Below are 12,492 nucleotides of genomic sequence, written 5' to 3'. Positions count from 1 at the left end.
AATTTAGAATAACTTAGTCTCTTAATGATTTAAGATGTGCAGGAGGAGTCTTAACACAAAGGGACTTCATTTAATGCACTAACAAAAAGTTGTGAACGGTTTGAATTCTCTTTTCTGGGTTGTAGGGGACTTCAAACATCTTTAGAAATGGTTCACCAAGTTATTTTGTTAAGGTCAATGAGACAATATTATCAATCTCTCCTATATATCCAAAATTTTGCAAGTGAAAAATAGCTATAATATATTGAAGCAGTACTACTGAACCAAAGGAATCAGAAAATAACATTGTGTCTGGTCTAATGTTTCAAAGTACAAAAACAAAATTTAACCAAATGTGCTTATAAGATATATTTAATAAGTACACATCTCATTTTTCAAACCATGGCTTTGTTCTCCAACAAGAAGACTGTAATGCTTTCCTTCAGAGACTCAATGGTGTTTTGATTTGGAAGATAGGTAAGACCTGAAGATCAACACTCACCTGGCCAGTAGTACATGTAGACCTTCCTTTTGGCCTTAATCAGAGTGACCCACAGAGGTTCTGATCCATTCCACCAAAGAGGCATCAGGCTGTCTCTGTTGACACCGATGTCAAATGACTTGTTGGTTTTGGGATCCCACATGTAATTCCCAGTCATCTGATGGACCTCGCAATGGCGCCCTACATTAATGAGAAGGCAAAGCTGTCAGTTTATCATTCTGGGTCTTTTCATTTTTATCGTTGTTTCTTGTTATAAAAGCTACCCCTGCTCATTGAGAAAATACAGAAGAGCATAATAATCAGCTTTGATTTTTTTTTTTTAATTATAGATACTTCTTCTTAGACTATGCCATAAAGGCAAATAATCCCATGACTTTCCCACTAATCGACTGAGGGTGGGGTCACTTTGGGTGAAGCTAACCTGTCAAGTCTGAGCTGTTTGAAGTCACACCTAGGACCATGTGTGTTGAGTTTGGCCTTCTGTTCATGACTAGACTCTAAATCTGAATCAGTATAGAAACAGATTCCTGTGAGACTTGGGTTAGGTTCTCATTCCAGAGCTTTTCCTGTCTCCCTTCCACACCCCTCCCACAAGATCAGCCATCTTTCTCCTTTCTTGGATAAGAGGAGTTATTTCTTCAGTGCCGAACAATCATACAACCTATGACATTTGGAACAGAAGAGTAAAAAATAGATTCAACTTTGGAAAACAAAGCAAGAAAACAGCCCTCCAAATGGAGTGTTCTATAGAAATGAGGGTTGGTCCTGCTGGGCACCCTCAGTCCCAGAAGAGAAGCCAGAAGTGAAAGACGCAAGCACTTGGACTCTTTTGAAACATTAGGCTTAAATTATTTATTTTGGAGCAATCTGTTACATCTTTAAAGTAAAAATAACACAAACATTGGCAAGTGCATCAAAAATTGCTGCAATTTTAGTGAGCGTCATTTGGCACCAGGATGAAACACGCTCCCGAGCTCCCTAACTATGCTTAATCAAAGTGGCTTTTTTTATTTGTTTGCTGTTGTTGTTTCTTCTTGCCCCCCCCCTTTATTTTTAAACAAAAATAACAACCACAAAACTACAATTTTGAAAATCTGTACACCAAAAATAACATAAAGGAAAAACATTTTATTTCATCACAGAAAGCAAGTCATTCCACAAACCATGCTTTGAATGCAAAGCCCAAAGATCCAAACAAAATGGTTTTTACCCAAAAACTGTAGCTGTGGTAGGTAAAGAGATTCAAATCTGAATAAACGGTCCCTCTTTTCAAGTGGCTTGTGACAATCTTCTGCATAAGAGATAGGCCTCCTGAGATCTAGGAAGCAGACCAGGTTGAAGCCTTAACCTGAGAATCAGGGTCATCCTCACCCATGTTGCTGAGGATAACTTCTAGTATGTTCTAATTTACTCATTAAGTGCAGACATAATTCTTACTGGTTCAGCTCTGTTATCATTTTTAGGATTTGAAAGTCTAATAATGTTAAGGAAGCCCCTCTCATGGGTAAATGTTCTTATTGATGTCGTTTATTCACCATAATACACTCCATATCAAAAACTTTTATCATCCTAATGATGCCTCCTCACCTCTCACAGGGCAAGGTAATCAAGATAATATCCATTGGAAAATGTCTCCTTCCAACGTCTTTCCCTGTAGGTGCTCTCTATCATCCTCCCAAGTGCAGGGAGGGTATATCTCACCGGGAGCTGCTGTGCACAGAAACGTAAAGGGTGCAAAGTTGGAAGTGGTGAGAAAAGCATTACAGAGGTCAGTGACCAAAGAAAAGTCCTAAATAAATCAGCAGCAGAAGACTTGAAGGGCAAGACATGGGAACCGTGGGGAGGGAAAACCAGTGGGAGGGGTAGAGCCATCTCTGCTTTCAAGTCTGAACTGTTTGGACCATTTTAGGTGACAGAGATGAAACCCAAATAAAAGTGGGGGCTTTGTGTGATAGAGTTTTCACAAAGTGCTACATTCAAAGAAGGCGAAACCAACCAAAAATAATTGCTAAAGGACTTATAGATCTCCAAAACCCCACACGATATCATTTGGAAAAATGTTCCTCTTCTTTTCAATCTTCTACTCGGCACTCTGAAACCCCAAGTATCCAAATTCTCTCTGCTCTTTAGATAAAAATGAGGAGCCTCCCCTGAATCATAGAACTGTTTATGAATAGATTGCATTTGCATGTGGATTGGGGGTGAAAGGGAGAGAACATTCTCCTGGAGAATTTTTGTAGGGTGGAGTCTTTCTTTCAATAAGAAAGCCACCTCAGACTCCTCTGAGAGAGTTGGTTTCTTCTTGTGGATTGGCCTTGAGTTGAAACAGGAGGGTGCATTCTTCAAAGGCTGAATCACAGATGCTATCCCTGTCCCAGGGGCATCCCTTTGTTCTAGAAGCCAGTAGGAAGCTTCATGCCTCTCATCCCATCTGCCCCCGGTGTCTCTTCCAACTGAACTGACCTTCCTTCCATGAATATAGTGAGGTTGGCGGTTTGTGTCTGTAACAGTCTAAGCCTGCTCTTATGCAGACTGGTTTACACACACACACACACACACACACACACACACACACACCCCGTGTAGAAGTGATGACTGAAAGAACAGAACAGAACAAAACAAAACACAATGTACTCGCTTCTGCAGCCCACAAGTGCTCATCTCCATATTCCTGCCTGACCCATATCTATTTTTGTACAACTGCAACTCTTGATTTTTCTGTGGTTTTTGCTTTCCAAACAGAGCTTTGCTATAGTTTGTTTATTTGGACCCTCGGCTCCAGGCTTTAGTAGACACTTTTCCTGACTTCCTCACAAAGCACAAATTTCAGGTAGGTTTTCAGGTATGATGTAAGGAAAGTCTATTTCTGTTCCTCCTCCAGGACAACTCTGTAGGCCTTTAACATCTGTGCTTGCCTTTCACTAAGGGGTTCACAGAATAACTCCCACACCTAGAACAGGTGTATGAAAAAAATCAGGAAATGATGCTTTCATTTTTTACTCCCTAAAGTCTTATTCGAGTGTGTTCTGATGTAATGCCCCTCACCAGAAGTTTTTAGCAAGTGTGCATAATCCTCTGCACCAGTCTGTCTTTCCATCCCATGAGAAAGCAGAGGATCATTTTATCTATAACTGATGGTCATAAAGACTTCCCTAAGATGAATCAGACTCCTTTGAACCCCCTCCTTGACTAGACCTGACCTTGGGCTTCCCTCCCTGACCTTGTGGAGTTCGGTTTGAGCAAGAATCCTGATAAGTCAGCTTAGGGAAAATCCTCCACCATCAGGTTCTGACCACCCTCAATCTTATTGCCCACCTGCCTCCAGCAAGAAGTCCCCCATCCCCATCATGCTCCTTGGCTATACATCCCCACTCTTCCTTATTTGTTTTTTGGAATCTAGTCCAATTTCTCTTCCCACTACAAGATCCCATTTTGCAGTGGGTTCCTAGAGCTATCACAATGCATTCCCCTTGAGTAGAGTCTGGCTTACCATCTTTAACAAGAATCATAAATAATTTCCCTTTATTTATTTCCTTTTCATGTCTTTCAGCTTTTCTCATTATTTTTATTTAATGTGTTAGTTCCTTTTGTAGTTTATTTCTTCATTTATTTTTTTATTTTTAAATTTCATTCAACATGCATCCTGTGGCTTGGGTAGGGTGTGTCCTCCAAATGTTGATATACTGGAATCTGGGTCCCCAGGGTGGAGGTGTTGGGAGGTAGTGGAACCTTTAAAAAATGAGGTCAAGTGGGAGGTCATTAGGCCATAGGGCACCACCCTTGGAAGGGAATAATGTGGTTCTCCCAGGACCAGTTAGTTCTTGAGAGGACAGATGATTATAAAGCGAGATCACCCCACATGATTGGCCCCTTCCGCATAAGGCTCTTTCACTTTCTGCTTCTCCACCACGTTGTGATGCCATCAGGAGTCTCTTATCAGGATGCTGGTGCCAAGTTAGACCTTGTATCACCATAGAATCATGAGCCAAATAGACCTCTTTATAAGTTCTGCAGCCTTGGGTTATTTTGTTACTGTGACCAAAGAATGAATGAATACAGTGAAGTTATTAAGTCATTCACATGCTAGGCAGATAAAGATCAAAAGATTTGGTCTTTGTGTTTGACTAGCTTGCAGCCTGGTATGGACAACGATATGGCATAGTGGTTTGGGAAACAGACCTTGGAGTCAGACTGCACAGGTTCCAATATAAGCCCTTCTATTTACTATCTGCCTGATCTTGGTCAAGTAGCTTGGACGCTCTAAAACTTCAATTTCCTTATCTGAGTAATGGTCATGATAACAGTTATTGTGAAACATACAGATAAGCAGCCCTCCCTTGCATGGTACTATGGGACCGTAAAAATGACCCTGCAAACCATGCAAAGTTATCTTAATAATCAGTGGGGGAAATTACAATTCTTCCATGACCATTAAAATTTTTTATAAAACGATTTAAAGTTCTCTGTCAGCTACAACTGTATAGGGAGATGAAGAAAACAATAATATAATCATTTACTAGTGTATTGTAATTTAAAATATTAGAAACATTGAGAATTAATGAGTTAGGGTTAGGATTAGGGTTAGGAAAAAAAACTTAGAAAAGATGATTTGAACAGCACTTGCTTGTCCTCCGAGATGGTTAACAGAAGTGGACTTTTTCCCTACACCTTGGTGAATTGAATTGTTCTACCCTTATCTAAACACTTTTTATCCTCTGTGTTCTCCATGTCATAAAATACCCTCAAGAGTTCCTTAATGTGAAGCTTTTGCTGGTGTCACCTCCTCAGGGACATGTTCCTCCTTCATGGCACACCCCCTTTCCTCATTTCTGTGGTTTGAATTTGGTTTGTCCTGAGCTAGAAACTTGATCCTCAGAGCAACTCTGTGCAGATGATGGGAGCTTTAAGTGACAGGGCCTGTGGCGGGTGATTAGGTCACATGGCTCCACCCCCGTGAATGGATCAATGCTCTCATGGAAGTGGGTCAGGTCTGCTGTGACTAGATTAGTTCTCATCAGAACACATTGTTGGGCTGAGGTTGTAGCTCAGCGGTAGAGCACTTGTCTAGCATGTGTGAGAGGCACTGGGTTCGATCCTCAGCAGCAAATAAAAATAAATAAAATAAAGGTATTATGTCCATTTACCATTAACAATATTTAAAAAAAATAAGGAGCAAGTTGTTATAAAATGAGGTTATTCCATCCCTTGGCCTCTTTTACATGCAGTTATATCCCTTTCCATCTCTCTACTGCATTTTGATGCAGCCAGGGAGCCCACCAGAACTAAAAAAAATAAAGGATGATTTTCATGGCAACAATTGGGGTTGCCACCTCCAGCCACCAGATTCAGAAACTAAATAGACCTCTTTACTTTATGAGTTGTCCAGCCTTAGCTATTTTGTTATAGCAGCACAAAAGGGACTAAGACACTCATTTGCATCAATAAGTTCACCTTCACAAGGTTCTTCTGGGTACATGTTTAAAGCTTCTCAGAGGATGCCAATGTCAACATTCACATGGCCAATTATTTCTTCTATGATCCCATTTACATTTTATTCAAACCCTGCAAAGTTATTTTCCAGTGAAGTTAAAGTTTCTTCCCCCTTCACACCTAGCCCTTACTATTACTTTCTGTCATGATGCTTGCTTGAATATTTTCAGTTGGCCTGTTCCATGTCATATTTTTTCCAAAGCTCAATTTAAAAAAAAATTATAACCTTCCATTCTGGATCATTACCCTGTCCAAAAGTACATCTAAAACAATCAGCTTTAAAAAAAAATTAAGATAATTTCTTGGCCCACTTGCTGGATTATTGAAATTGTTTTTATAGTAAAAGGTTAATTTTCACATATTCTTTCAAGTGCCCAAGGGAACCATGGTGACCAGGTGTGTTATCTAACAATAGTAATGCATTCAAGTGAAATTATGTGCTTTTTATGATTGAAAATAAGGAGGCAACACAACTACATGCTTTACTGTCTGTGCAAGAGGAACAATCAATCACCAGCCAACTTTGAAAGAAGGGATGGAACTGGTCACTAATCACGATGCACATTTTTCATGATATAGTTATGGATAGATCAAGGAGCTAGCAGTGAGGTTTACTAATCAGTAGAAGAGGAAGACTGAGAGCAATGCAAAGAACTTTGAATTGAATCATAGACATCCCAGCTCTTTCAGTTACCCCAGCAGAACTTTCTTCTAGGCCCCTCTTTCTACAGCCAACCTTGTGAGTCTCATTCATCTCTTCTCCATCCTCTCCTTCTCAAAGCCATTCAACTTTCCAGAATTCCTACTTAACTCCTAAGTTTACATAGCTTTAAGAAAGCTGAACACCAAACGAAAAGGAAGGAAAGAAGGAAAAAAAAAGAAAGAGAATGTGTTTCCTTAAACAGGAGATATTCACTTAGAAGGACACTATAGTTCCGGTGACACATTTATTTTAAGGAAAAAAGGAATGGAAAGGATTAAGAAAATACACAGAATTCCCAGTTAAATTGGGATTTCAGGTAAACAATGAATTTTTAGACTCTAAGTATATCCCAAATATTCCATGGGATATACTTATGCTACAATTTATTTGTTGCTTACCTGAAATTTAACCAGATTTTAACCAGATGTTAAATTTAACCAGATGTTCAGTATTTACCTGGAAATCCAATTGTTGGCATGAAAATCATCTTTTATGTTTTTCCTAATTCACAATAACACTAAATGTGAGAAGTGGCACAAGGAGCCACATACAAGATATACTGGGATGTGGAAAAAGAGCAGTTGAAACCTCTGGGAGGTAAGGGAGGACTTCTCAGAGGAGCTGGAACTTGACAGGTAAGTGGGGTTTCCCGGGTACTACAGTCAGAGGTAATGGCATGTGCAAAGAGACAGGGGATTCGAGGGTGGGCAAAATATGAGTTTATGTGTGCAAAATATAGTTTCACTCTTCATCATGGATGCTCTTAGCACTATACTGCTCTGGCACAACTCAGGTGAGTCCTAGCTTGACTCTGTCAAGGTCCTGGCAAAGAACAGATGAGCCAGCTTAATTAAGGAGCTATGTACTAAGGTGTAGGCAGGGCTGACAGGAGCCAGTACCACCCACCGCTCCCTTCCCCCCAGGGGTAAGAGCAAGGGGAGGAGTGTGGCCAGCAGGGACCCTCCTCCACCCATCAGGATCCACCTCCTGAGCTCTAGGCAGGCTGCAGAAGGTGGGGAAAGGCCCCGGCAGACAGAGGACACCCAGCACGCAGCCGAAGAAAATCCCAGACATGGATTCTTTACAAAAATCATTAATCACCTGGGTAGGGGTCCTTAACTAAATATCAGAGTACACTTGAACTGAGTGTCCCCTGAATGGGGACTTTTAAATTGTTATGGTATTACACACATCTGAGAAATGGAGGAGACCCCGGGGGCCTCTTGGTTTCATCCTCTACTTTTATATTATCATACTGTAATACAATATTATGATATAACATATGCAAAGAACTTCAAACTGAAATTATATATTTATATCAATGGAGGGTCAATGGAGATGATCTATAGTGGCCTAATTCTACATCACGATTCTTATGCCAATCACTTCACTTGATCTCATCACATAAGCAGTGTATCACCTCACATCATCACAAGAAGAAGAAGGGTCAGAACAGTGCAATAGGTATTTTGAGGAACCCATTCACATAACTTTTATTATAGTAGTCCTTTTTTGTCATAATTGTTCTTATTAATTATTATTATTGTTAATCTCTCACTGCATCTAGATTATAAATTAACTTTTATCATAAGTATATGTTCAGGAAAAATCGTATCATTGTAGTTTTCAATCATTGTTAATGATTATGGGCATCCACTGGGGGTCTTGAACATGTCCTCCAAGGATAATTCTCAGCATTTAAGAAGCTCACGGAAAAAGGGAGCCGTCATAGTTGTTACGTATACTAATGCAGTCTGCAGAGCAGACACTCCCAAAGATAGGAGGAATCAGGGGACAAGGTGGTAATATCCCAAGGGAGGAGCCTACTCAGGAAGCACTTTGGGTAATCCATGCATGGATCAGAGGCTGAATTAGACCCCAAAAGGGTGAAAGAATAGTCATCCGTCCTCAGCCACCTGAACTAGGTACTTCACGTTTGCACTGTAGTCTTAAGCATAACACTGGGATTTGTCCTCTTTGCAGGCAGCAGAAGAAAGGGTCTAAGTGGCTGAGTGATGAGGCCAGGACCATGGAGCTAGTAGAGGGCAGAGCCACCAAGCAGATCTGGGTCTCTCTCTGACTCAGCCTCCATACCCTTGCCAGCACTTGCACCTGCTCCCATCACAGGATCTCGCCAGGCCTAGGTCATTTTAATAGCAATCATATCATAAGTCAGGCCTAATTCTGAGACTCTCAGCAATGTGACCTCATAGAAGTACACAGATCTCCAGAATTCTAGCCATATTCTTAGCTCTTGCTAACAGTGATCATGCATGATATGACCACAGATATCTTGCAGGAGAGATGGCAGTCAGACAAAGGTAACATGTAGCTACCTCTCCTTCTTTTTGGAAAGAGTTCAGCTGTGTAAAGAGAGGCTCTAAGAGTTCTGAAATCTTGGATCTCAAGTTAATGGGTGCATTTTAGAGACCGAACATATGTACATCAACTCAAACTGACATGGCTCCAAGAAATATCTTGGTACACCCAAATCGGAGTCAGGCAGCCTGAGAATGTTAAACAAGTCAGACTTCGACACTACCAGACTCCTCTTAGTACTTTCCCTTGAGCGTTTGAAACATCTGAGGATTAGCTTAACCCCTGTTTTGATAAGTGAACTTCCAAACAATTACTTTCTATTCAAGAGATGTGAAAGAATTAGTAAAACATTGCTCAACGTATCTAACTTACAAATTGGAGTCTGCTTTGCAGATGAACTCTGTTGGGAAATACATTTTATTTTCTTATATTTCTTTTTTTATTTTCTTAACTTGTTCAAATGTGGATTTTGGTGTGTGGAAGAAGTGGTTTCAAATGAAAGATGCAAGATTAAGTTGAAAGAAAAAGCTCACAATTTGCACATCTTTAAAAGCAACTACTGATGTATGTGCCAGACACAGTCATGTTTAGACTCTGAGTCACAAATATTGCAAGACCGAGGTAACAGGCTTTGATTATAGTGTGAAGTGGAGGGAGTGCAGCAAAAATAACCCCAAAATGTTAAAAGGGGACATATTTTTGATTAGAGACTTTAATGCTCATAATTTTGAGGTCATTGGACTTAATATAATTTTTTTTTTAAGTTTTATTTTTCTGCAGCACCTACTAGCCGGGTGCAATTCCTTAACACCTAGAATACAGGAAAAGAAGCAAAAATCACTCCCCTGAATAAGGACAAAAAGGTAAGTTTTGATTTGAGCTACTTTACTTTTGGAAAGCTCACTTCTGTCAAAGCTCAAAGAAGTTTCCAGATAATCTGATCCATCCTCACCTCAATGCAAAGTTGGAGAAGAATTAATGAGTACATGTAAAATGGAATTTCTTTAGAGACACATTCCATCTTACTGAGTTCTTTTGGGGGGCTTTTTGAAAGATGGTAGATGTCTGGAAGGATAAATTTCTTATTCTGAGTGTTTCTCTGTGCACACATGGAATTTAGCTAACACTGGAAGCACCTCGGTCCTCCTGCTGTCATGAGGCTTCCATCTCCCCCCACACACACTCCCTCACAGGGACATCAGGTTGGCTGTGGGCCTCATGCTAATGTAGTTGGTGACTGGCAAAAAAACACATAAACAAACAACCAGGCTCCAACCCTTGCACTACTGGCTGGCTGCAGCTAGGGGGAGCCCCTTTGCCATTCTCTTCCCATAAAGTCACCCAGAACTGGAGTTCTCTTCACACCAAGGGCAGAAGGACTGTTGGAGTCCTCCTCCTTGTGACCAAGGCAAGAGATGGGTAAGGATAGGGAGTTTAATTCTGTAGAAAAGAAGTGCAATTGGGTCTTGGATCCAAGCCACATTCCCCAACCAAGATTTTCAAGTGCTGTAGAATCTGGAATGGCAATGGGTGATCTCACAGAAGGGACCAGATACCAAATGGTAGATCCCACAAATGGCAGAAGTTGGTAGAGAATGACCAACCCCAGCAGTGTAGGAGTGTGGAGAAACAGCAACTTCAGGGCTGCATCCAGTGTGAACCAACCAATGGACCCAAGCTCCCCTCTCCTTTGTTTTGATAAGTGGAAGAAAGCACACAGTGCGTCCCCATTCTCCTTCTCCTTTTCTGTTTTAGCTTGTAAACAGCAGAACTTCACTTCTCCCAGGAAGGTTGGGAAGTCCAAAATCAAGGAACAGCAGATTCACCATCTGATGAGGGTTTGTGTCCTCACAGGCAAATTTGTCACTTCAAGTTCACATGGGGGAAGGGGCAACAGGTCTCTCTCCAGTCTTTTTTGTAAGGACACTGATCCTATTTATGAGGGTTTTGTCCTCCAGACTTCATCTCCAACCAAAGGCTTCACCTCCTGTCACCATGAACTGGGATATGGATATTTTGAAGAGAGATAAATATTCAGACTACAGCACTTGTTCACATTTAATGCCTTTTTAAATTATTATTTTAAGCATCCTAAAATCTCACTGTGAGATTGAGTGTCCCCTCGGGTTGTTGTTGTTGTTGTTGTTTGGTGTTCGTTTGTTTGTTTGTTTGTTTGTGCTTATTTGCCATTGGTATCCAGATTGGCATGACCAGAACGGTGCTTCGTCTTGGTTAGCTAGTTGTTAATTGTTAGTTGATTGTCACTACAGAAGCAAGACACTGCCCAGTTCACTGTGAATCATGAAGCTTTTCAATTTGGCAGAGGTGGGGAGACAACATTCATATATTGGGGGCCTTTTTTGTTGTTTTTCCTTCAGCTGGAAGGGTAATTCTGGGAATCTTAAGGCAAATTTCTTCATCATTGGAAAATCTATGGATTATTTAGTTTTTAATATTTTTTTTCTAACATAAACATGTATATTTTTAAAGAAAACTCATTTTGTCAGTGTGGTTGGTTCTGTTTGTCATTACTAGAATGTGTGATGTAGGTATGATGCTGTCCTGTCTGAGTTCCTAGGCTTGGGCCAGAAGTACCCATAAGGTGAGACCAGCCTCCCAAGGCATGAGAATTAATTATATTACTGTAGATAACATTGTCACTGCGGCCACAGCCACATGCCCCAATCAATGATCAGCAGCAATCAGCACATAAATGGATGTACTTGGAGTAGACACAGCACTTCCCTTAATGATTTGTGTATATCATTCTCCTTGGGTGCTCTCAGCACACGTAAAATGTGTTGGAAGATAATTTGCCTCAGGGATGAAAAAGTAACCCAAATGAGCACTTCATCACTTTGCTAGGTATGAGGAGTATCTTTTTGATGTATTGATAGTTTCCCAGTCGAAGCAGTAGACACCACTGGAAAAGGTAAAGCTTTTTGAGTTAAAAAAATAGAAGCATCAGGTAAAATGAGAACTGGCAGGATTTCAGGACCTGTGAGAAGCATGCGGCCCAGTAGAACAAATATATTTTAAAAATATTTTTTAGTTGTTGATGGACTTTATTGTATTTATTTGTATGTGGTACTGAGAATTGAACCCAGCACCTCACACATGCTAGGTAAGTGCTCTACCACTGAGCCACAACCCCAGCCCCATAGTAAAGCAAATATTGAAGCCCAATATTTGGGCATTGGAATTCTATCCCTGTCATTCACCAGCGCTCAGTTTCCTCATTTGAGAAAGGTTTTTTCTTTTAAATTTTTTTTAGGGTGCTGGGGATCAACCTCAGGCCTCACATATGCTAGGTAAGCACTCTATCACTTAACTACACCTCCAACCCAGTTTTCCCACTTGAAAAATGACTGTCATCCTACCTTCCAGCCGGGTTAAATGATTTCAGGTAGGTGAAACCTTAGCATGGTGTCCGGGGGCATCACAATCCCTTGGAAATACACATCAACGTCTACACCCCCTTTAAAGGACAACCTTATCA

At 40.7% G+C, this 12,492-nt stretch overlaps 1 protein-coding gene across 1 annotated transcript in view; it reads right to left on the bottom strand.

Moving 5' to 3' along the window:
* The window catches only part of Enpp6 (ectonucleotide pyrophosphatase/phosphodiesterase 6), a 103,108-nt gene that overhangs the window by 58,296 nt on the left and 32,320 nt on the right, over positions 1-12,492 (bottom strand). Inside the window, exon 2 of the mRNA XM_026400609.2 lies at positions 482-661. Coding sequence (XP_026256394.2) covers positions 482-661 — 180 coding nt within the window. The remainder of the gene's footprint in view (positions 1-481; positions 662-12,492) is intronic.

This window comes from Urocitellus parryii, chromosome 14 (genome assembly GCF_045843805.1).
Source record: "Urocitellus parryii isolate mUroPar1 chromosome 14, mUroPar1.hap1, whole genome shotgun sequence".
Lineage (NCBI taxonomy): Eukaryota > Metazoa > Chordata > Mammalia > Rodentia > Sciuridae > Urocitellus > Urocitellus parryii.
Note: the sequence above shows the minus strand (reverse complement) of the source record. Positions and strands in the feature narration are given on the sequence as shown.